The 20,790-nt window shown below is 38.3% G+C and overlaps 2 protein-coding genes across 13 annotated transcripts in view; one reads left to right on the forward strand and one right to left on the reverse strand.

Annotated features, from left to right (window-relative positions):
• CSPP1 (centrosome and spindle pole associated protein 1) overlaps positions 1-3,165 on the reverse strand; it is a 170,944-nt gene extending 167,779 nt beyond the window's left edge. For 8 of the 10 annotated variants that reach the window (XM_044245503.1, XM_044245500.1, XM_044245507.1 and 5 more), the window contains exon 1: positions 2,977-3,165. In XM_044245503.1, coding sequence (XP_044101438.1) covers positions 2,977-2,990 — 14 coding nt within the window. In that variant the 5' untranslated portion in view covers positions 2,991-3,165. Of the gene's footprint in view, positions 1-1,451; positions 1,600-2,976 lie in introns of those variants that run through there. The other 2 variants (XM_044245504.1, XM_044245505.1) reach the window with 2 other exon arrangements.
• Positions 3,166-3,403: 238 nt separating this feature from the next.
• COPS5 (COP9 signalosome subunit 5) lies at positions 3,404-20,448 on the forward strand. Of its 3 annotated transcripts, none has more exons than XM_044245509.1 (8): positions 3,405-3,737; positions 5,899-6,133; positions 7,326-7,454; positions 8,130-8,195; positions 8,731-8,816; positions 14,230-14,341; positions 17,950-18,098; positions 20,209-20,448. In XM_044245509.1, exons 1-8 carry the CDS (start codon positions 3,595-3,597, stop codon positions 20,291-20,293), a joined length of 1,005 nt encoding a protein of 334 aa, XP_044101444.1. In that variant the 5' UTR covers positions 3,405-3,594; the 3' UTR covers positions 20,294-20,448. The 3 variants fall into 3 exon arrangements, with proteins under 3 accessions (XP_044101445.1, XP_044101444.1, XP_044101447.1); XM_044245512.1 differs by having other exon boundaries at positions 3,665-3,745; XM_044245510.1 differs by lacking the exon at positions 17,950-18,098 and having other exon boundaries at positions 3,404-3,737.
• The last annotated feature ends 342 nt before the right edge of the window (positions 20,449-20,790 follow it).

The raw sequence follows: 20,790 nt of genomic DNA on the forward strand, positions 1-20,790 counted from the left end.
GCTTTCAAGTAACTGGCGGGGAGAGAGGAAGGGTGAAGGTTAGGATACAGACAGAGTGAATACAGAAAAGCACAATTAAGGCCTTTAGCAACTTACATCCTTAATGGTGATGAAAAACAGCAGCATAAATTAGCCTTTGGCTTATGCAAAATTGCCAGAACACTCGCTCAAACACCTTTGCCTCCCATTCAGTATAGCAGTGGGAACGCAATTCAGAATGTTAAAAGAATAATCTGAAATCTGCTCAAAGTTTGTAATAAATCACACGTGCCTGAGAACTTTGAGTAAAAATGTGCTGAAACCAACCTTTTCAATTTAGCCTATTTAAAGCCATCTGCTCCCTTTCAGAAGGTCATCTGTACGCAGGAGACCTAAAATTTCATCCCCGGGGGGATTTAACCTATTTAACCACCACAGAGCCCGTGTCCTCCTAGAAAGAATATTCAGAAAAGCAAGCAGCATCTCACTGGTTTTCGTGGGATTCCTTCTTGCTTGTCAACATGTTATACCATTCTTTCATATAAAACAGAACCCCTCTGAGGATATATGGCTTTTTGCAAACCTATATGGGTTGCTATTAGGTGCTTAGCATTTTCCGAGGTGTTTGGAAACTGTTGGGTTTGTTTGCCGGAAGTGAAGGTAAACTTTTGAATCCTATAATCTGAGAGCCAGCTTCCCTCAAGAAATGAGTCCCATTGCTCTCAAGAAATGAGTCCCCCATTTACTGAAAACTGGATCCCAATTCCAGACACCAATCATAAAATGAAGGCAATTAGAAGAGATTCGAGCTTAAGGAAAACAGAGTATTAACAGCACCAACTTCAGAGGGCTGTGCTGATTGAATAAATTTCACTTGCAAAAAAAGCAAAGCGTTGAGAACCGCGTCGAGCGGACACTCTATAAACGTGAACCAATACCCAGAACCCAATAAAGGAAAATGCTCCAGAAGGCTTAGCCCAGCAGCAGAGAGCCGGCTGTTGGGGAGGGAAGGCACGCGGGAGCTGTGGGTGGCGGCCCCGTTAAGAAGCGTCAACGCGTCGTCAGGCAACCGTGTCTCCACAGCACCCAAGGCGGCGGTGGCTGCCAGGGCCCCGGAGTCCAGACCGCGTAACTGAGGCACCGTCCCCGAGCCACCAAGCAGCAGCGAAACCCCCGGAACCCACGTCCCCGGCCGAATTGCTGCGAAACCCCGACCAGTATCTGAGAACCGACCTCAACCCTGTAATTCGGGCACCGCCCCTAGCCCGGCGTCTGCGAGACCTCACCTAGCAGAGAACCCTCGCCCTCCCAAACCCCGCGAGCCCGGCTCCGCAGCCAGCGTGGCCGCCGTGAGACCTCCACCTCCAGGGAGCCCAGCCCCTGCCCTTGCCCCTGCTCCCGCCCCGGGGCCGCGAACCGAACCCTGGGACACCACCTCCCCCCGACCACACCCCGCCAGGCCCGCTTCCTACCAGTGGTTGACTTGGCTTACTCGGGAGAGCGGGCTTGCGTTGGGGAAGACGCACACCGCCCTAGAGAAGCTCTTCGCGGGCAGAAGAGAGAGCGACGGCAGCCCAGCTTCGGAATACTGTGACTAGCCGAATAGACCCGACTCCGCCTCTAAAGCCGAGCCCTCCGCCCGCCCTTCCCCAACGGACGAATGCGACCCCGCCCCCACTAGGCCGGGTGTAAGGTTGCGTAGTCGGGGCGCCCCCTGCCGTCCCGGAGGCCGCAAAGCACGCTCGCCGGTTCTCCAGTTAAATCCTGGGAAATTCTTCCCAAGCTAAATCGACTCTAGCCCCTCCAAAACTTCCAAGCCACAGACGGCGTGGAAAGAAAAAAGGGTAGGGGTGGCAGTGAGAGAAAAATTTTTGGCATACACCTCTCCTGCGTATTTTTCCTCTCCAAGAAGTCTGGTCAACGTTTGTCCTGGGCTTTTATAACTAATTTCAACATATTCGGCTCACTCCAATACAGAGCGGCTATGTGCCACCTCTAGAAAAGAGATCTCTAGCTTCCCACGAGAGTGGAACTAAGAATACTTTATCCTAAATTACTTTGTAAGAAGATTTTAAAAACAAATTTTCTTCAAATGGAAGTTAACATCAAAACTGCAGGGGTGTAGATTCGCTAATTCTAATGTTTTTAACTATTTGCCATACACAGTACTGTAAGGGGAGGACACAACTCAGAGGAGTGTCCTGAGCTCTGAAGCTTACAGTGGAAAGAAAAAATTCCAAGCAAACAAATACATAAGTACAATGCCATGTAACAGTTATAGAAGCACCTACAGACATTTAAAGACACCTGAAAGGAATCATTATTGGAGAGTGGAGGAAGTCAAGAACGATTTCAAGATAGAGATCACTGGGCTGTTTTTAGATTAATTTCAGCTCCCAGGCAAAAAGCAATACAACACAACCACCAGGGGGGAGTAGTTAAGCAACGATGACCACACATCCAAAGTTTCAGGGTGATTTAAGATGGAAGTTGGAAAGGTGAGCTGTGATGCTACTCTTCCCCTCCCCCCTCCACTCCAGGCCAAAAACCAAACAAACAAAAAAACTATTGACCCTCTGTGTTGGGTGTCAGGAATAAACAAGGAACACAGAACTGGTTCCTAGGTTTTGGAGCTTAGACTCTAGTGTGGAGTTGGGAGGATGGAGGGGAAGAAAAAACATCTAAAACAAGGAAATAAGCAAAGTAATTAAACATTTCACTAACTGTGGGTAGAAAACAAGCTGCTGAGATTAACTTGGACTTGGGGACAGGAAGAGGTATCGCAGAGTTATGCTGAAGATTAAATCGTAAACTAATTTTGAGAATTGAGTACTGGTTTTTTCGGAACACTAATAGCTTATATAGATGTTAACTTTTACAAACACGACAAAAGACACCATCATAGCCTCCCACGAGTTTCCACAGCTTCCTTGGAATGTCAGAAAACTCCCCGCTAGCGAAGCGTAGTGCCAAACGAAGCTACAGAATTTTACGCACGTGTAGTGACTCATCTGGAAGTAAAAAAGGATACCACGTTTATCTTCGTCTCAACTAGCGTCCAGAACTACTTATAGCTCAAGTTTCTCACAGACATCCTTATTGTTTGGGCTTTTAACAAACATTTAAGATATCTACATCCACATAAAAACAAGCTTTTTCTCCTCAACACAGCCTAAGGATCTATCCATTTTTAATATGGCGGAGGCTGAGCCTGCGCAGTACGAACAAAGAGGACCAGTTCCAGTTTCTGGCATAACGGTAACATGCCCTTCTTCCGGCGGGGAAGGCTATACCATTCTCATACCCAATTATTGTGTTTGTCCTAATTCACACATGTGATTTTCTACGACAGTGCGTTCCCATTTCAGCCACAAGAAGACTTCTCTGTCTCTATTATGTAACCGCTGTTTATATCGTGGCATCCCGAAAGCGTTCCCTCCATCCCCGAATGGTCTGTACCGACTTCACCTCCGGTTCTAGGTGTCATGGCTGCCTCGAGAGACTAGTACGAGTTTGTACCTGTGGTGGGAAGGGTCCGAAGCCCACACCCGGGAACCTAGCGAGGTAAAGTTGCGTCTCGGTTGTGGAGGCGACAACTTCTCCGATTCCTCGGCAATGGCGGCGTCCGGGAGTGGTATGGCTCAGAAAACCTGGGAATTGGCCAACAACATGCAGGAAGCCCAGAGTATCGATGAAATCTACAAATACGACAAGAAACAACAGCAAGAAATACTGGCGGCGAAGCCCTGGACTAAGGAGTGAGGAGGTCCCTGGCGAGACGCAGGGGAGGGAAGGGGCGGCGGGAGTTTAGGACACCCAGGGGGAGTGGGAGTTGCAGAGGGTGAAGAGTTTGTGTTTTCATGGTCAGGGAGAAGAATATGCCCCTGAGAAATTTTGGTCCTTTTGTCTCCTCAGGTAGAGCCAAAACCCCTCTCCGGGGCTTGCTTCAACTCCCCTGTCTCTTTAACCCATTTGATTTCAGAGGATGTAAGAGGAAAAGGACAAGCGAGTATCATCTCATTTCTTATTATCTGTATTGTCATATATATGCCACACGCCCTGCTTTAAGTCTTGTGTCGAATTACACCTTGCTGGGACCTTCAGTTTATCTCAGACTGGAGACTGCACCTGTCTTTAAAAACCAGATCAGCCCAGGGGTGTCTAAAATGACTGTGAGCCATCTTTCAGAGCTCTATAATCCATTGTTGACTGCTGATAACTGTTTCAGAAACAACGAGGCTCCACCTAGTCTCCCAAAACGTTACTCAACCAGATCTCAAGAGCTAGGAATTTTATCCGTAGAGTTTAAAGCTCTTTGCTCCTTAGCAAAAGCCCCTTTTCTCTGGGAGTAATGACAAGTCAAGGACTATTTACCCACAGCAGATTGTGTGAGGGAGAGAGTAGAAAGTAGAAATGGGAGGTAGCAAGGACAGCATGTTTATCAAGTATTTAATATGGGCTGAGCACTGAGCTAGGAATTTCCATGTGTTATTTAATCTGCATGACAATCGTACTGTATTTTCATTCCTTTTCTTGCAAATAAGAAACAAGTAAATGTAAGTAACTTATTTCATCATCAGACTGAGGCAGTGGACTTTTAAGTGAATAACAGACTGAAGTTCAAACCTCATGACTGTCACTAGTTGACTAGTTGACTGGCCCTAGGAAATTTGTGTATCTTCATTTTTTATCTATAAAAAGGAATTAAGACCTATCTATTGGTAATATCATAAAGATTAGATGAGATAATATATTTAAAAGGGCCTACAATGTATGTAATGGGAGCACAATAACTATCTTTTTTTTCTTTTTCCCAGTAAAATGAAGGAGCCAAGATTTTAATTCATGTCATGACTCCCAATATCAGGTCTCCATATTTCTCAGTTGTCACTGAAATCTATGGGCAGACATCTTAAAAAGTCTCTCAGGGGAAAAAAAAGTGGGGGGGTAGGGAGTGTGGTAGGGGCTTCTCAGAGACATTGACTGACCACATTATTAAAAACTGCTGTCTGCTTACTTTTATAACATTATACATTTAAGGTTGCTATAGCCTATTAAATATTTGAACACTATCTGCTTGCTTTACTCTCTGATTGTGGCTTAAATATATTCATCCTAGCTCTCCTGGGCTGCATCAGTGACACGGAAGTTGTAATTTTATTCAAGATAGTTTAGTCACATCTACATATGACTAACTGAAACAGTTATGGAAGCAGAAGTAAAGATATTAGAGCTACATTTTCAATTCTGAGGCTGATGGCACAGAAAGTAACACACTTTTTCAAGAGTACTGTAGATAGGCTAAAACTAATCACAGCTATCACAAAGTTTTAGTGTGTGTCAGGCAGTAAGCTAAGCATTTTATATACATTATTTCACTTACTTTATTTCCTCCTAACAACAAATCTTTGAAATATTCCTATTTGCAGATGAGGAAATTAAGGCACAAACATGAAGTGGTTATTGCTAAGACTACAGCCAGTGTCAGGGTAGACTCAAATGTAAGCAGATGGATGTCAGAGACCACATTTGGAACCATTAGGCGAGAAAGTTAGGCCTGAGAATCTTTAGGCACAACCATCCAACTAGAGTCAGAATGAGAGATTTGGTGATTCCAAAATTAATTGAGAAAAAGTCTATTGAACTGGTCATGTAATTCCTTTCTACTTGAATAGCATATTTTAAAAATTATTTCACACTTTTCCCTTCCCCTGAAAGGAAATATTTTGCAGGACCCTGACATGTTTATCATTTCCAATCCCCTGCAGGAAAGCTACTTCCTTTTTCTTTTACACATTCTACACTCTTTCCCCTTCCCATCACTATAAATTCCTTCAATACTTACTTGTAATCTTTACAAAAACTGTCTTTGAAATTATGTTTTATATAAGTTAATTATACTGTGCTTTTGTTTTGTAGCCACCATTACTTTAAGTACTGCAAAATCTCAGCATTGGCTTTACTGAAAATGGTGATGCATGCCAGATCGGGAGGCAACTTAGAAGTGATGGGCTTAATGCTGGGAAAGGTGGACGGTGAAACTATGATCATTATGGACAGTTTTGCTTTGCCTGTGGAGGGCACTGAAACCCGAGTAAATGCTCAGGCTGCTGCATATGAGTACATGGCTGCATATATAGAAAACGCCAAACAGGTAAAAATATTGTTCCTTAAAGATCAGTAACTCCAAGTTAAGAGTCTCGTGGTAACTCTTGAGTTTCTAAACTTAAAACTGTCCTCTTTACATAAAGTTGATATTTTATTTTCAACAATTTCTATGTAAAATGTGTAAAAGGTTAGCATGGATTTTTTTTTTTTTTTTTTTTAACTCATACTCAAGGGGCACCTGGGTGGCTCAGTGGGTTAAGCCTCTGCCTTCGGCTCGGGTCATGATCTCAGGGTTCTGAGATAGAGCCCCGCATCGGGCTCTCTGCTGAGCGGGGAGCCTGCTTCCTCCTCTCTCTCTCTCTCTGCCTGCCTCTCTGCCTACTTGTGATCTCTATCTGTCAAATAAATAAAATCTTTAAAAAAAAAAAAAAACAAAAACCTCATACTCAAGAGAGTAGATCTTAAAAGTTTTCATCATAAGAAAAAAGTTGTACCTAATGTGCAGTGATGGATGTTAACTACATTTCTTGTGATCATTTTGCAATATATACACATATTGAATCATTATAGTGTATACCCGAACTAATACAATGTTATACGTCCATATCTCAGTAAAAAAAAAAAAAAAATTTATTTCTCACAGTATCAGATGTATGTTTAAAACCAAAAATTTGGAAATGACCTAAATGTTCCTGAGTATAAAACTGATTAAATAGATTATGGTATAGCCATACAATGAACTGTAAGCCTGCCTTTAAGAGAAATAAAAATTAAAAAGTAGTTATATCTTTATCTATTTGGAATAAACCCCATGATGTTGTGTTGAGTTGAAAAAGCAGAGTGTAGAGCACTGTATGTGGTATGCTGTTGTGTGTATCTCTCTTAATCTACATATATGCAAAGAATATGTCCATAAGATAGGTTTATAAGCAGTGGTTATAGTGGTTTACATCTGGTTTGAGAAACTGGGTAGTTGGGGGTAACAAGGTAGGAAGCCGACTGAATAGCCTTACTCTACTTGTGTCTTGTTAATTTTATTCCTGGAGCTTCAGGTATTGTGCTTTGGGTATTACCTATTGGAAATAATGCTTTTTTAAAAGCATTGTTTTTCTAAAAGCAGCATATGCTATCCACTGTTCTGCATGTTTTCATTTTATCATAATGCTATGTAAGCAGACAAATGACAAGTGTCTTTAAGATTAAACAGAATTCTCAATCTTCTCTGCCTTCTTTGTTAGGTTGGCCGCCTTGAAAATGCAATTGGCTGGTATCACAGCCATCCTGGCTATGGCTGCTGGCTTTCTGGGATTGATGTTAGTACTCAGATGCTCAATCAGCAGTTCCAGGAACCATTTGTAGCAGTAGTAGTAAGTATTTTTACAATCAGTCTTAATTAAGTTCTTCATGAAGATTTATTAAAGCAAATATACAGAGAAATAAAAACTGTAGAACAGTCTGGTGTCATTATGCCTAGGACTGAATCTGAATGCCACCTCCTAGAAGCTGGGACTTCAAACAAGCTACTTAATCTCTCTGTAACTCTTCCCCAGCTCTGTAAGATGAGGGTGATCACAGCACCTATGTCTTAGTTTCCTGCAAACCGTAGACATTCAGTAATGTTGACTGAATTGAGTAAGTCAGAAATTGCTAGAGCAGCTCTTGCTATGCTCACAGTGTTTAGATACAATCCAGGTTGCTATGAGAAAAGTAGAAAACTGTTCCTCTAGTAAAAGAAAACTTTTGAAAAAGAGATGAGAAAGTCTTCAGATAACATTCTTAAATAGTATAATAACTAGATCTACTTTCTAAATTAATTATGATAATTCTATACTTAACCACTTTATTCAACTTTGTTGTTATTTGGTTTGGTCATTTTTTCCAATTATTTTTTCCTATTATTTGGTTATTTTACTCAGTGTTTGTATGTGTGCATGCATGCATAGTGTTCTACATATGTAGGTAGTTCTAAGTTTAACATTTAAACAAATGGAAGTATATAACAGTTTTATAACTAGCAGATACCAAATACATCTTTCTTATAGATTGACCCAACAAGAACAATATCTGCAGGGAAAGTGAATCTTGGAGCCTTTAGGACATACCCAAAGGTAATTTTTAAAATTCGAAGTCCTTATAATTTTTTAAATGACTTGTTTTTAAAGTCATGTTATGGTTAATACCCTGTTTTGTCCTAAACAGTTTGAAAATATTTACAAAATAGCAGTCAACCAGAACAAATTGTCTTTAGCAAAAGATAACACATTTGTGTTATATGTTGCTAAGAAAGCAGTTTTCATTTGTTAATAAGTACCTGTGTGCCCATGATGACATTCTGACAGGTACTAGACCACAAGCTAAATACATCTGTTTCTGTCCCTACAAACTGAAATAGATATTAGCATACGTGTATATCCCCTGACAAGAAAAAATGAATCTATAAACCAAATCCAACCATTAGCCATCATTGGGGTTGAGAGACAGAATAAGCACCTTTTTGTACTGGAATGTCTAAGTTCAATATGTGACTCCCCAGAATTAATGTTTCTATAAATGGAAAGCTGCGTAGAACGTATGTTTTTCTCTGCATGAGTGTTTGTGTGTGGTTTTTTTTTCTAATCTTCTATTTTCTTCGTTTTTGTTGAGGGCTACAAACCCCCTGATGAAGGACCTTCTGAGTACCAGACTATCCCACTTAATAAAATAGAAGACTTTGGTGTACATTGCAAACAGTAAGTAATTTTAAGGTGTATGTGATACCACAATCATCATAAGAATCCTTAGTCCCTTAATTTCACAGAGGAAAATAAAGGTTCAGATGAAATGCATCTCATAATCCCTTTTAAAATTGTAGTAAGAATACAGAATTTAGGATAATGTTTGAATTTTTTATTAATAATCATTTTAACCTATTATTTGCCTTTCACACAACTATAAATATTGTCAATGTATAAGATACTTAGCCCATTGTTGAAATTAACAACTGAAAAAAGTTATATTCAGGATGAACCTGACACCAGCATGTCTGCAAGCTCTCATAGTAACCAAGTTTCATTTGTTTGTTTATGAGAGCACATGAGCAAGGGGGAAGGGCAGAGAGAGAAGCAGACTCCCCCTGCCCCCACCACTACCACCACCGAGCAGGAAGCCCAACACAGGGTTCTATCCCAGGACCCCAAGATCATGACCTGAGCTGAAAGCAGCCTCTTTAACCAACTGAGCCACCCAGATGCCCCTCAAGTTCTGTTTAGTAAAACTTCATCCTAAGCATTTTCACTCCAAAATTTAAAGAAACCATACTAAAACCAATAAATTATATACTTCTTTAAAATAGTGAATATTGTATGGTGAGTGCTGGGAAGTGTGTAAGCCTGACGATTCACAGACCTGTACCCCTGGGGCAAATAATACAGTATATGTTAATAAAAATAATTAATTAAAAAAAGAAAATAGTGAATGTTAAGGTATATGAATTACATCTCAAGTTTTAAAAGTATTAAGCCAGTGAAAACAGTTTTCTCCTTCTGAATATATCTTGCCGCATCGCATTGACCTTCTCACCATATTCTGGAGCCTGAACCAAAGCACTGGCCTTCTAACTAGTCTTCCAGTTCTTCTGTTCACCCCTTTAAAGGTCTTTTGTCAGCCAAATTGATTCTGTTAAAATGTAAGTGAGGCCATATTCCTCCTCCTCCAGAATGATTTCCTGTATCACCAAAAATAAGATCCATAGTCCTTTTGATGGACTAACAGCCCTATGTGATCTGACCCATACTACCTCTCAGGGCCTCAGGGCCTTTGCATTTGCTGTTCTCTCTTCTGAGAAAATTGTTCCTATTTCCACGTGGCTCACTGACTACTTCAATCATGGAGTATCTGTTTAAGGGTCACCTTAACAGAGAATGTTTACTGGTCACCCTGTCTAAAAGAACACCTTCCAGTCAGTCACTGTGTTTCAGTTTCCCTGCTTTATTTTTCTTCTTAGCACTTTCCATTCTGGTATGTTTTTGATTCCTTGTTATTGACCCCTTTAGAATGTGAACTTCATTACCATAGACTTAGTTCACTGCTGTAGACTAACATTTAAATCAGACATGGCACATAAAAGGGTGGGCATCCCCCCAAAAATGTTACCTAAATGATTAGGGTCCCCTTTTCTCCATACCGCCTATCCAAACTTCTAGGAATACATCTTATTCTTCCATTCAGAAATTCTTAGAAAATTCTAGAATTTCTAAAATTGAGTTACTAGATATATCAGTCATCCCTTACATACATCAGGGGGAAAAAAAAGATTATTTTTTATTTTTCAGTTAGAGACTTGGGATTAAATCACATAATTTGCCCTATTGGAAAAAAATTCTTTAAAGAAGACAAAAATTTAAACCATTCTAGTTTGAAAGAATGGCTCCTAAGCATGGAAACACCTTTGCTGTGATACTTTCTCAGCATAAAAGTCAATTTTTTTCATTTATATTGAGTTATAGTGATAGAAAAAGCTTATACTTTTAATACCTACACTACTTATTACACTACCAACAGCAGTTTTTGAAAGAAAAAAGACTGAGGCAGTCTATGCTTTCTGTATCTAAACAAACCTACATTTCCTATTTTACTAAAATACAAGCCCATCAGAGAAGAAGAGCCACTTTCTAGCAATCTACATTGTTAGAGCCTAGAATTTTGAATCTGAAATTACTTAGATATTCAAAGATATTCTCTTAGGATCAATTCCTGAATAAGAGAGAATAAACTCTTTCCTAGGGAAAATAAGGGGCTTGATTTATTTTTGTTTAAAATCTTTAATGAAACATAGTGCCAGGCTGAAAGAGCAGGGATTTGGGGCAGCCTGCTTATAGATCCATTTCCGAACTTATTTGGTGATAAGGTATGACGTCCAGTTTATATTGGTCTTTCTTTCCTGCCTTACATCCCACATCATATTGCACACCCAAAGTTTGTTTAAAATAAAGAATATAATGTAGATATTAAATATTTTTAACTTTGAAGAACCTTAGTGAAAATAGGACATAGGGGTTGTTTTGTTTTGTTTTTTTTTTGTTTTTTTAAGTTAGCTTGTATGTTATCAGTGTTATGCAGGAGCATAGTTTAAAGAATAAAATGGTTCTGTGAAACTTATTATGAAAAATAACAATTTGTACCATTCCCTTTCCCATCCCCAGAGGCAGTCATATAAACTATTATAGTTATTCCTATATGTATTTACCCCATATCTTCAAACAACGTGCTGATAGCGCTACTTCTTGATTTTCTGTTCTAGACAGTATCTATTATTGACTTCCCATACAGAAGATGAGGTTTTAGCTCCCCAAGTAATTTTGAATGTTCTTCTTGTTTACAACTCTACAACTGAGATTTGCAGCTAATCACTACGTATTAGACAAAAAATTTCATTGCATCAGCCTATGGTATTAAAACAGTAATTATGTTAACATCCATTAATTTTATTTTTTTTAAATTTTATTTATTTATTTGACAGACAGAGATCACAAGTAGACAGAGAGGCAGGCAGAGAGAGAGGAAGGGAAACAGGCTCCCTGCTGAGCCTGTGATGTGGGGCTCAGTCTCAGGACTCTGGGATCATGACCTGAGCCAAAGGCGGAGGCTTTAATCCACTGAGCCACCCAGGCGCCCCGATCCATTAATTTTAAAACATAAACTCTATAGAACTTCGTTTGAGTTCTCTTATTTTTCATCCTTTATAAATCCAAATGTCTATTGCTATATTCATCTCTCATTTCTTTTTTTTTTCCTCAAGTACCAGAGATACAGCCCCCTGCTTTCTAAAGCTGACCTTTTCTACTTGAGCCCCTCATCCCCTCCCCATACCTAACTCCCTTACTCCTGGGATCTTACTTCTTAAATACTCTCTTTTTTCTTTTTTTTTTTTTTTTTTAAAGATTTATTTATTTATTTGACTGAGATCACAAGTAGGCAGAAAGGCAGGCAGAGAGAGAGGAGGAAGCAGGCTCCCCACTGAGCAGAGAGCCTATGCGGGACTCGATCCCAGGACCCTGGGACCATGACCCGAGCTGAAGGCAGAGGCTTTAAACCACTGAGCCACCCGGGTGTCTACAGTCTGCATGTAAAAATAAAACTATGAGAGTTTTGATAGTAGATGCAACTTTTCATATTCTTTCTCTGCCACTTACTAACTATGTAGCTTTGAGTAAAATCTTTTCTGTCTGAACATTTCTTTGTCTACAGACTGGGAATCATAAATGCTTTATGTGTATGGTTATAAGAAAGACTAAATGAGAATGTATGTGAAGCACCCAGAACATAATAGGTGCTCAAGAAATATGCTGTTCACCTGCACATTTCATTAGCCATGTCCTGTCCATCTTCAGATCCGCATAGGTATCTTAATCTTGAAAAGACCCTCACTTAATTCTGATGTCCTCAAATTCTTACACTTTTTTAATTTCTTCACTCACTCCTGAATTAATTCAACAAGAATTTCTTATGGTGTCCTCCTGTCTTTTATCTTTTGCACCACTCACCTGCATCTGAGCCTTTCTTCATATCTGCTGCACTACGATAGTATCCTTTGTGGTCTCCCTGCCTACTGTTTCTCTGAAACACATCCTATCATAAGCACCTCTTAAACACCTCTTTGGCCCTATCATTGCTCTGCTCAAATATCTTCCGTGAGTCCCCACTACCTAGAAGATAAAGTTTAAATTTATTTTTTTAAGTTTTTATTAAGTTCTAGTTAACATACAGTGTAATATTAGTTTCAGGTGTATAATCCAGTGATCAGCATTTCCATACAACATCGGGTGCTCATGACAAGTGCACTCCTTAATCCCCATCACCTATCTAACCCATCCCTCCACCCATGAAGTTTAAATTTTATGACCTTTTGTGTAATATCTTCTACTAAATAGATCCCAACAAAGCTTTCTAGGTTCCCCTCATATAGTTATTCTGCTGTTGCTTAACTGTCCAGCCAAAGTGATTTATTTACTGTTCCTTTTATGACTTTCCTGTTTATAAGTCAGTGCTGCCTGCTTAATGCCCTCCTTGCTGTCAACATACGCGCACATAGACTCATGTAAGGGTTACTCTCAGTCCTGCCTTCTCCCTAGGCCTTCTCAGGCAATTCTGTCTACACTGAGATTACTCAGTATCTCTAACATTTAAGTGGTGGTGACTAATTCCATATATGCCCTAGAGCATCACTGTTATTCACTATATATCATTATATTTAATTTTTTGTGGATTCATACCACATTTCCCCTATAAATAGTATTAAGCTCCTTAAGGTTAAAAAAAAAAAGTCTCTTGTTTCTTTGTATCTATTGATGAACAGAACCTAGTGAGTATTTAAATATTTATTACTTTAAAAATACATGTTTTTCATACATTTAACCAAATATTTCTTGAGCTTACTGGTTATAAATTAGGCACCTTTGAAAGTAGTATTTTTTTTAGGCACTCTAAGGATTCTACTTTGAGGTTTGTTTTCCAAAAAGCAATATATCCGGGGCACCTGGGTGGCTCAGTGGGTTAAGCCTCTTGCCTTCGGCTCAGGTCATGATCTCAGGGTCCTGGGATTGAGCCCCGAGTTGGGCTCTCTGCTCAGCAGGGAGCCTGCTTCCCCCTCTCTCTTTGCCTGCCTCTCTGCCTACTTGCGATCTCTCTCTCTGTATCAAATAAATAAATAAAATCTTAAAAAAAAAAATAGATCCTAATTAGGGGATTAGAAGGAAGAAATGGGAAAGCCACATGTCATTTTCAGTATTTTTAAAAGCCTACCAAAAATTATCATTGACCCTAGAGAAGCAGCTCATTAAGTTTATGTGCTTTTTGGCTAGAATTTTTGAACTCAATAACATGGATAAACATACATCATTCAGAAGTTCTGACTAATTGTTAAGTTTTGGGGAATGCTGGACTCTGTAGTGGGAAGAAATTTAACACAAGAAAGTTTAGTTAATAGAAGATTTAAAACCATGCCTCTGAAGCGTAAGGAAGCCATACCTATTATTCTATTGGACTAAAAACTAAAACATAACTATTTGGATATAAAATGTAATACACTTAAATTTGGCCATAACTTTTATGTGAAATGGTTGAAATTTTTTTTTAGCTTACTAAACTTGTCCTTTTGTTTCATAGATATTATGCCTTAGAAGTCTCATATTTCAAATCCTCATTGGATCGCAAATTGCTTGAGCTTTTGTGGAATAAATACTGGGTGAATACGCTGAGTTCCTCTAGTTTGCTTACTGTAAGTACTATATTTCCAAGGGATGCATTTGAATTTTATCTAAGCTACATAAGTTGTTTAATATCTGAAACTTTTTCCTGGAAAGGTTATACCTGACTTAGCCAAGACACCAGGGCTGGGATTAGATTCTGCACATGACCAGAGCTGGATTGGAATACGAGGTGAAGCCAAGATCTGTGTCATGTGGCATTGAGATTAGTCCAAGAGACAAATATAGGTGGCCAGATGAAAGGGAAATCTGCCCCTTCCTTAAAGCGACACAGAGAAAAATACAAATATTGTTTTTTGTTGTGTCAAGTGCCTCAGGTAGGACCCCAGTTACAAGTGACAGGAGACGCACCCAAGCTGGCCTAATCAAAAAAGAGAATCTTTTAAGCTGTGAAGTCCAGGAGTAGGGCTTACTACAGGCAAGTTTGCACTGAAACAGTATTGTGAGATCTTTGTCATTCTGTCTCAGCTCTGATTTCGTATCAGTCAGCTTCAGTTTTGGGCTTCCTGTGAAAACAAGATTGCAGGGGCTCCTGCTTGGCACCTGGGGTTAAGTGTCCAACTCTTGGTTTTGGCTCAGGTCCTGATGTCAGGGTCATGAGATTGATCCCAGTTTGGGCTCTCAGCTCAGTGCAGAGTCTGCTTGGGATTCTGTCTCCCTCTCCCTTTCCTGCTCATGCTGTCTCTTAAATAAATAAATCTTTAAAAAAGGCGGTGGGGGGACAAGATGGCAGCATTAACTTCAGGCCTCCCGGCCTCTCATTTTCACATTCAAAACAGAAGATCAGAATACACATAGTCACGCAAAACTCCAGGCAAAACCTCATTGTGTCTGAGGTTTGTTTAGGTCACATGCCCATCTTAAAGCTCTGGGCCAAGGGAATGAGCATCATGAGTGGCTGTGTCAAGGCAGTACTTCACTGCTTGGGCTGGGCTAGAAAAAACTCAGGAGCACATAGACTAAGAATTAGGAAGAGTCGTCCCCAGAAGGAAATCAGAGTATCATTAACTTAAAGTAGCAGATGCTGGGCAACAAAAAATAAGATAAAATAAATCACTGAATTTTTTTCAAATATATCATTAAAACAACATAACTTAGAAGAATATTTATTTTACAAGCTTCTACTGGAGCTTAGTCACAAACAGTTGCTTTTCCTTTTTTTTTTTTTAAAGTAGGCCACCTCACATAGTACAGAATAGCATAATGGTTAGAATCACAAAATTTGGTACAAGGTAAACTCATTTCAAAAAGAACTCTGGCACTTTACTTTACTTACTTACTTTTCAGAAAGTTATTTAATGAAACTAAGCCTATTCTTGGGTTTGGAGATAACAGTACCAACCTACATCATTAAGTACCATGACAGTTAAATGAAATTCTTTATGTAAATCAGTTAACAAAGTGCCTGGCATATAATAAAGCCTCTGCAAGTTACTATTTTTTGTTTGCTTCATTTCTTTGTTCATAGGAAAAGGCCTCACTTGAGCATAATTTCTATGATTCTATTATTTACTTTAAAGATTTTATTTATTTAGAGAGAGAGCCTGAGCAGGGGCAGCGGGAGAGAGAGAGTCCCAAGCAGACTCCCTGCTGAGCACAAAGCCCAACAGAGGGCTCAGTCCCATGACTCTGAGATCATGACCCAAGCTGAAGCCAAAAGTTAGACACTTAACTGACTGAGCCACGCAGGCAACCCTTTCTATGATTTTAAAAAGAATTCTGACAGACTTCTTATTCTTACTTTGTAACCTTAACAGTCAGAAGTAGCAAATTAGAAGGAAGGAAAGTGACCATTATAGCAAACATTTATTAAGTGCTTCTTTTGTGCCATATACTGCTAAATGCTTTGTATGTATTGTTTCCTTAGAGGCAAGTATACTGATGAGAACCAGAAGTGACATATTGGCAGAGGGAAAAAAACACTAAGACCAGAACAGTCTGAACCTTTCTTTGCCTAAAGGCAAACAGCTCTACCTACTCAGCCAGCCAATGGCTATCCCTGTATTCCAGCACTGCATGTTGAGGACATTAATAATCAAGAAGAGGTTAAATTAGGTTAAATTGTATTTTCTTCTTTTTTGTGGTTGTATATATGGTTCATTACAGCATTTTAAGAAAAAATTTATAGGGCTCCTGAGTGGCTCAGTTGGCTAAGCATCTGCTTTCGGCTCAGGTCACAGTCCTGGGATCAAGCCCCTCGTTGGGCTCCCTGCTCGGCAGGGAGTCCACTTCTCCTCTTTCTCTGCTCCTCCCTCCCTCATGTACACACTCTCTCTATCTCAAATAATCTTAAAAATTTTTTAAAAAGAAACAATTCATAAACATATGTTCAGTGCATCTCTTTCTCCAGAGAAAGAGATGTACAAGTTGAACTTGTACATTGTCTTACAGATTGAGTAAATAGAGTAATGTACTAGTTGTTGCCAAGTTGTTTAACCTTCACTCTTTTTTGAAGATAAGGGAAAGAAAATGGAACATATACTTCATAATGCATCTTAGTGAAAAGTTGTTTTGTATTTTAGACCACAACATTTTAAAAAAGAAAACCCATAAGAATGCTCAAGTGCTTAATGCTTAAGTATACATATATAACTGTTAAAGTTTTTCTTTTTAAAAAGTATGAAATATTAAGGGACAAATGGTATTTATAGATGTGTGTGCAAGCATATAGCAATACTCTAAAATATAACCAGGATTACAGCTAAGTGGAGGGATTATAGGTGTTTCCTTTCCTCTTTACTTTGCTCTACATTTTCCAAATTGTCTGTAATAACTATTACTTTATAATCAGAAAACCTAAGATAAATGTTACTTTTTAAAAATCGTTCAGTATTGGGCGCCTGGGTGGCTCAGTGGGTTAAGCTGCTGCCTTTGGCTCAGGTCATGATCTCAGGATCCTGGATCGAGTCCCGCATTGGGCTCTCTGCTCAGCAGGGAGCCTGCTTCCTCCTCTCTCTCTCTCTCTCTCTCTCTCTGCCTGCCTCTCTGCCTACTTGTGATCTCTCTCTGTCAAATAAATAAATAAAAATCTTTTTAAAAAAATTTAAAAAATAAAAATCGTTCAGTATTAAATGCTGAAATTTCAACAAGAACAAATAATAAAATTAGCTAATAGTTATTAAGCCTTTACCAGGTGCCAAGGACAGTCCTAAGAGCTTTATATACATTACTCCATATACATTACTTAATTTAGTCTTCATGATAGCCTTAATGTAGAAATTATCACTATCCTCTCCCCAATTTTCGAAGATAACTTAAAGGCACAGAAAACTAGGGAGTTTTCCCAAGGCCTTCCAGCTAATCTGCAGCAGGACCAAAGCAGAGACTCTGGCCTATGTACTTCACAGCCTCTCATAATAACAAGTATTAGATTAATGAGTCAAAAAGAATTCCAGATTTAATCTTGAAATTATAAAGGGGAGGAAAACTCCACACTCAAACTGCTTGAACTTTGGAGTCACTTTGTACAAGTAAATCTCATTTCTTACTTCAGTGACTATCACACTTAAATTTCATGGTGGAATTCTTTGTAAATGAAATGTTCTAAGAAAAAAAAATTTACATTAAAATATATATATATATGCACACACACACTGACACAATGCCATTTTCCCTACAGAATGCAGACTATACCACTGGTCAGGTCTTTGATTTGTCTGAAAAATTAGAACAGTCAGAAGCCCAGCTGGGACGAGGGAGTTTCATGTTGGGTTTAGAAACACATGACAGAAAGTCAGAAGACAAACTTGCCAAAGCTACAAGAGACAGGTAAGAGCAAATCTGTTCTTACCCCTAACTAGTTCTCTTTGTTTCAGAATTTGCACCTTATAATTGGATTCAAATTCCTTATGTTTCAACTTATTTACAACTTAGAATGGTACCTGAATGTTGATTTCTTGGGACCTTTAAGAGTTGTCAAATGCAAATTTTAGCTTAGAAAATTTAGATTAAAATATTTAAGGTTTAAAGATCTAGGTAATGTATTATTAAAAAACTGCCAGTCATCTTTTCTAGATGTAGCTGGAAAGTGTGCTGAAGAAAACCAATCCATCACTGGATCTTTTAAAAAAAAAAAAAAGAGAGTGGTTGGGTTATAGACATTGGGGAAGGTATGTGTTATGGTGAGTGCTGTGAAGTGTGTAAGCCTGATGATTCACAGACCTATACCCCTGGGGCAACTAATACATTATATATTAATTAAAAAAAACAAAAAACTTCTGCAAAAGGATCCAAATCTATTCTAACTTAATTGTCTTTTGAGGGATTATATTGAGATTTCTTAAATTTATCAAACTTATTTTTATGAAGCTTTAAACCCCTAAATATAAAAGAAATGACTGCATTTCTCTTAAGTTATTCTTCTGAAATTATCTTAATACAGTAATTTAGTATCCCAAATTTCACTAACAAGAATTTGTTAGGAACAAACTTGGAATGTTTTCTCTGATAACTTACGAAATAATCAGGTGGCCTTTCAGATGCATCGAGGATTGGAAAGACCACCTAAATAGCATGTACTTTCATATAAGTTTGAACTTTAATGTGATAATTAGCTGCAGAGAATAAGGGAAAATTATGTTGACATCTATATAAACTGATACCTTGGTATCCATCTTCAGAAAAATTGAACTGGTCAGGAGGACAGAAAAGAGAGATGGGAAGGTAAAGTGTGTTAGGAGCAGAAGCCATCTTGGGTTAAATTATCTTATTCTTTTCCATGAATTTTTAGAAGGTATAAAGCTAGTGACCTGGTTAAAAATTTAATCTTTCTTTAATATTAGGTCTCATTTTTTATATGAGTGTCTGCTTTTGCTTATCTATTTTTATATCATTTGTGATTTATAATTTTATCTACATTTACACCTCAGTTTCTTAGCAAGCAAAAATTTCACAATGGTAATGTCTCTAATTATATAAGAAGAAAAGTAGGAAGGACAAAAGTAGTAGTAAACAGGTAGAGTATTTTCCTTTTGTGGGTAATTTTATAAAAATTGTATCTCTTCTAAATATTGTGGGGTTTTACTGTTTTTTGCTTTTTATTTTTTATCAGTTTTAAAACCTAAGTCCTTCACCCACTGACTTCGACCTTCAATTGTTTGAAGGATGTTTATGATTATTTTGGGGGAAAAAGCATAGTATTCTTTAAATTAATCTCTTTTTTTAATAATTCTAAGTAATAAACAATAAGGAGTAAGATTTTAATGTAATATCAGAATCAGTCTGTAATGATGAATTATATATAACTTCAGTCACCTTCCAAAACGGAGCTTTTCCCAGAACTGTTGATAAGTAACAAAATTAACTATTGTAAATTATATCAAATTTTATACTGCTCTGTTGTGAAGCTTCTAATAAGTGTAGTTGACTCTTGAACAATGTGGGTTTGAACTGCATGGATCTGCTTATATGTGGGGGTTTTTTTTAGCACAGTATTTAAATACAGTACAGTAATATAAATGTAGATTTTTAATACTTATCTGTAGCTTAGTTTTTTGTAAGAATAGAGTATATAATATATGTAATGTACAAAATATGTGTTAATCAACTGTTTATGTTATTGTTAAACTTCCCTTAATACTAAGCTCTTAGTAGTTAAGTTTTGGGGGAGTCAAAAGTTAATGTGAATTTTCAACCAAGTGGAAGATTTGGTACCCTTAACTCCCACGTTGTTCAAGGTTCAACTGTAATGAAATGGTTAAAAGACATGACGAAGACTAAAAATCAAAAGAGTAAACTATAAATTGTGGTTCATGGAGTATAAATAGAACTGAAAATCATTATTGGGGGTACAAGGATGGAAATGGAGGGGAGGGAACTTGCATATTCAAAACAGTTTTAATGTTCTTATGACATTATGTGATGTGTTTTTTCTTTCCAGCTGCAAAACTACCATAGAAGCTATCCATGGATTGATGTCTCAGGTTATTAAGGATAAACTGTTTAATCAAATTAACATCTCTTAAACAATCACTAAGTAGTACTTTTGACTGAAAGCCAGTATGAGAAAAATACTCAAGTAACACTTTAAAACCAGTTACCAAAAATCTGATTAGAAGTATAAGGTGCTCTGAAGTGTCCTGAATATTAACATCGTGTAATAAAGCTCTTTAAAATGAAATTGTTCTTCCGTTATTTTGTGGGAGCAGTTACATTATTTTTCTAGTATCCTTTAATGTTCTTGACTGTAAGAGAAAGAAATATTTTGGCTATTGTGGACATTACTGTTATGAACATTGGAGTGCACATGGCCCTTCTTTTCATTACATCTGTATCTTTGGGGTAAATACCCAGTAGAGCAATTGCTGGGCCATAGGGTAGCTCTATTTTTAATTTTTTGAGGAGCCTCCACATTGTTTTCCAAAGTGACTGCACCAATTTGCATTCCTACTAAGAGTGTAAGAAGGTTCCCCTTCCTCCACAACTTCTCCAACATTATTGTTTCTTCCCTTGTGGAAAGAGC

Source organism: Neovison vison, chromosome 4 (assembly GCF_020171115.1).
Source record: "Neovison vison isolate M4711 chromosome 4, ASM_NN_V1, whole genome shotgun sequence".
Taxonomy (NCBI): domain Eukaryota; kingdom Metazoa; phylum Chordata; class Mammalia; order Carnivora; family Mustelidae; genus Neogale; species Neogale vison.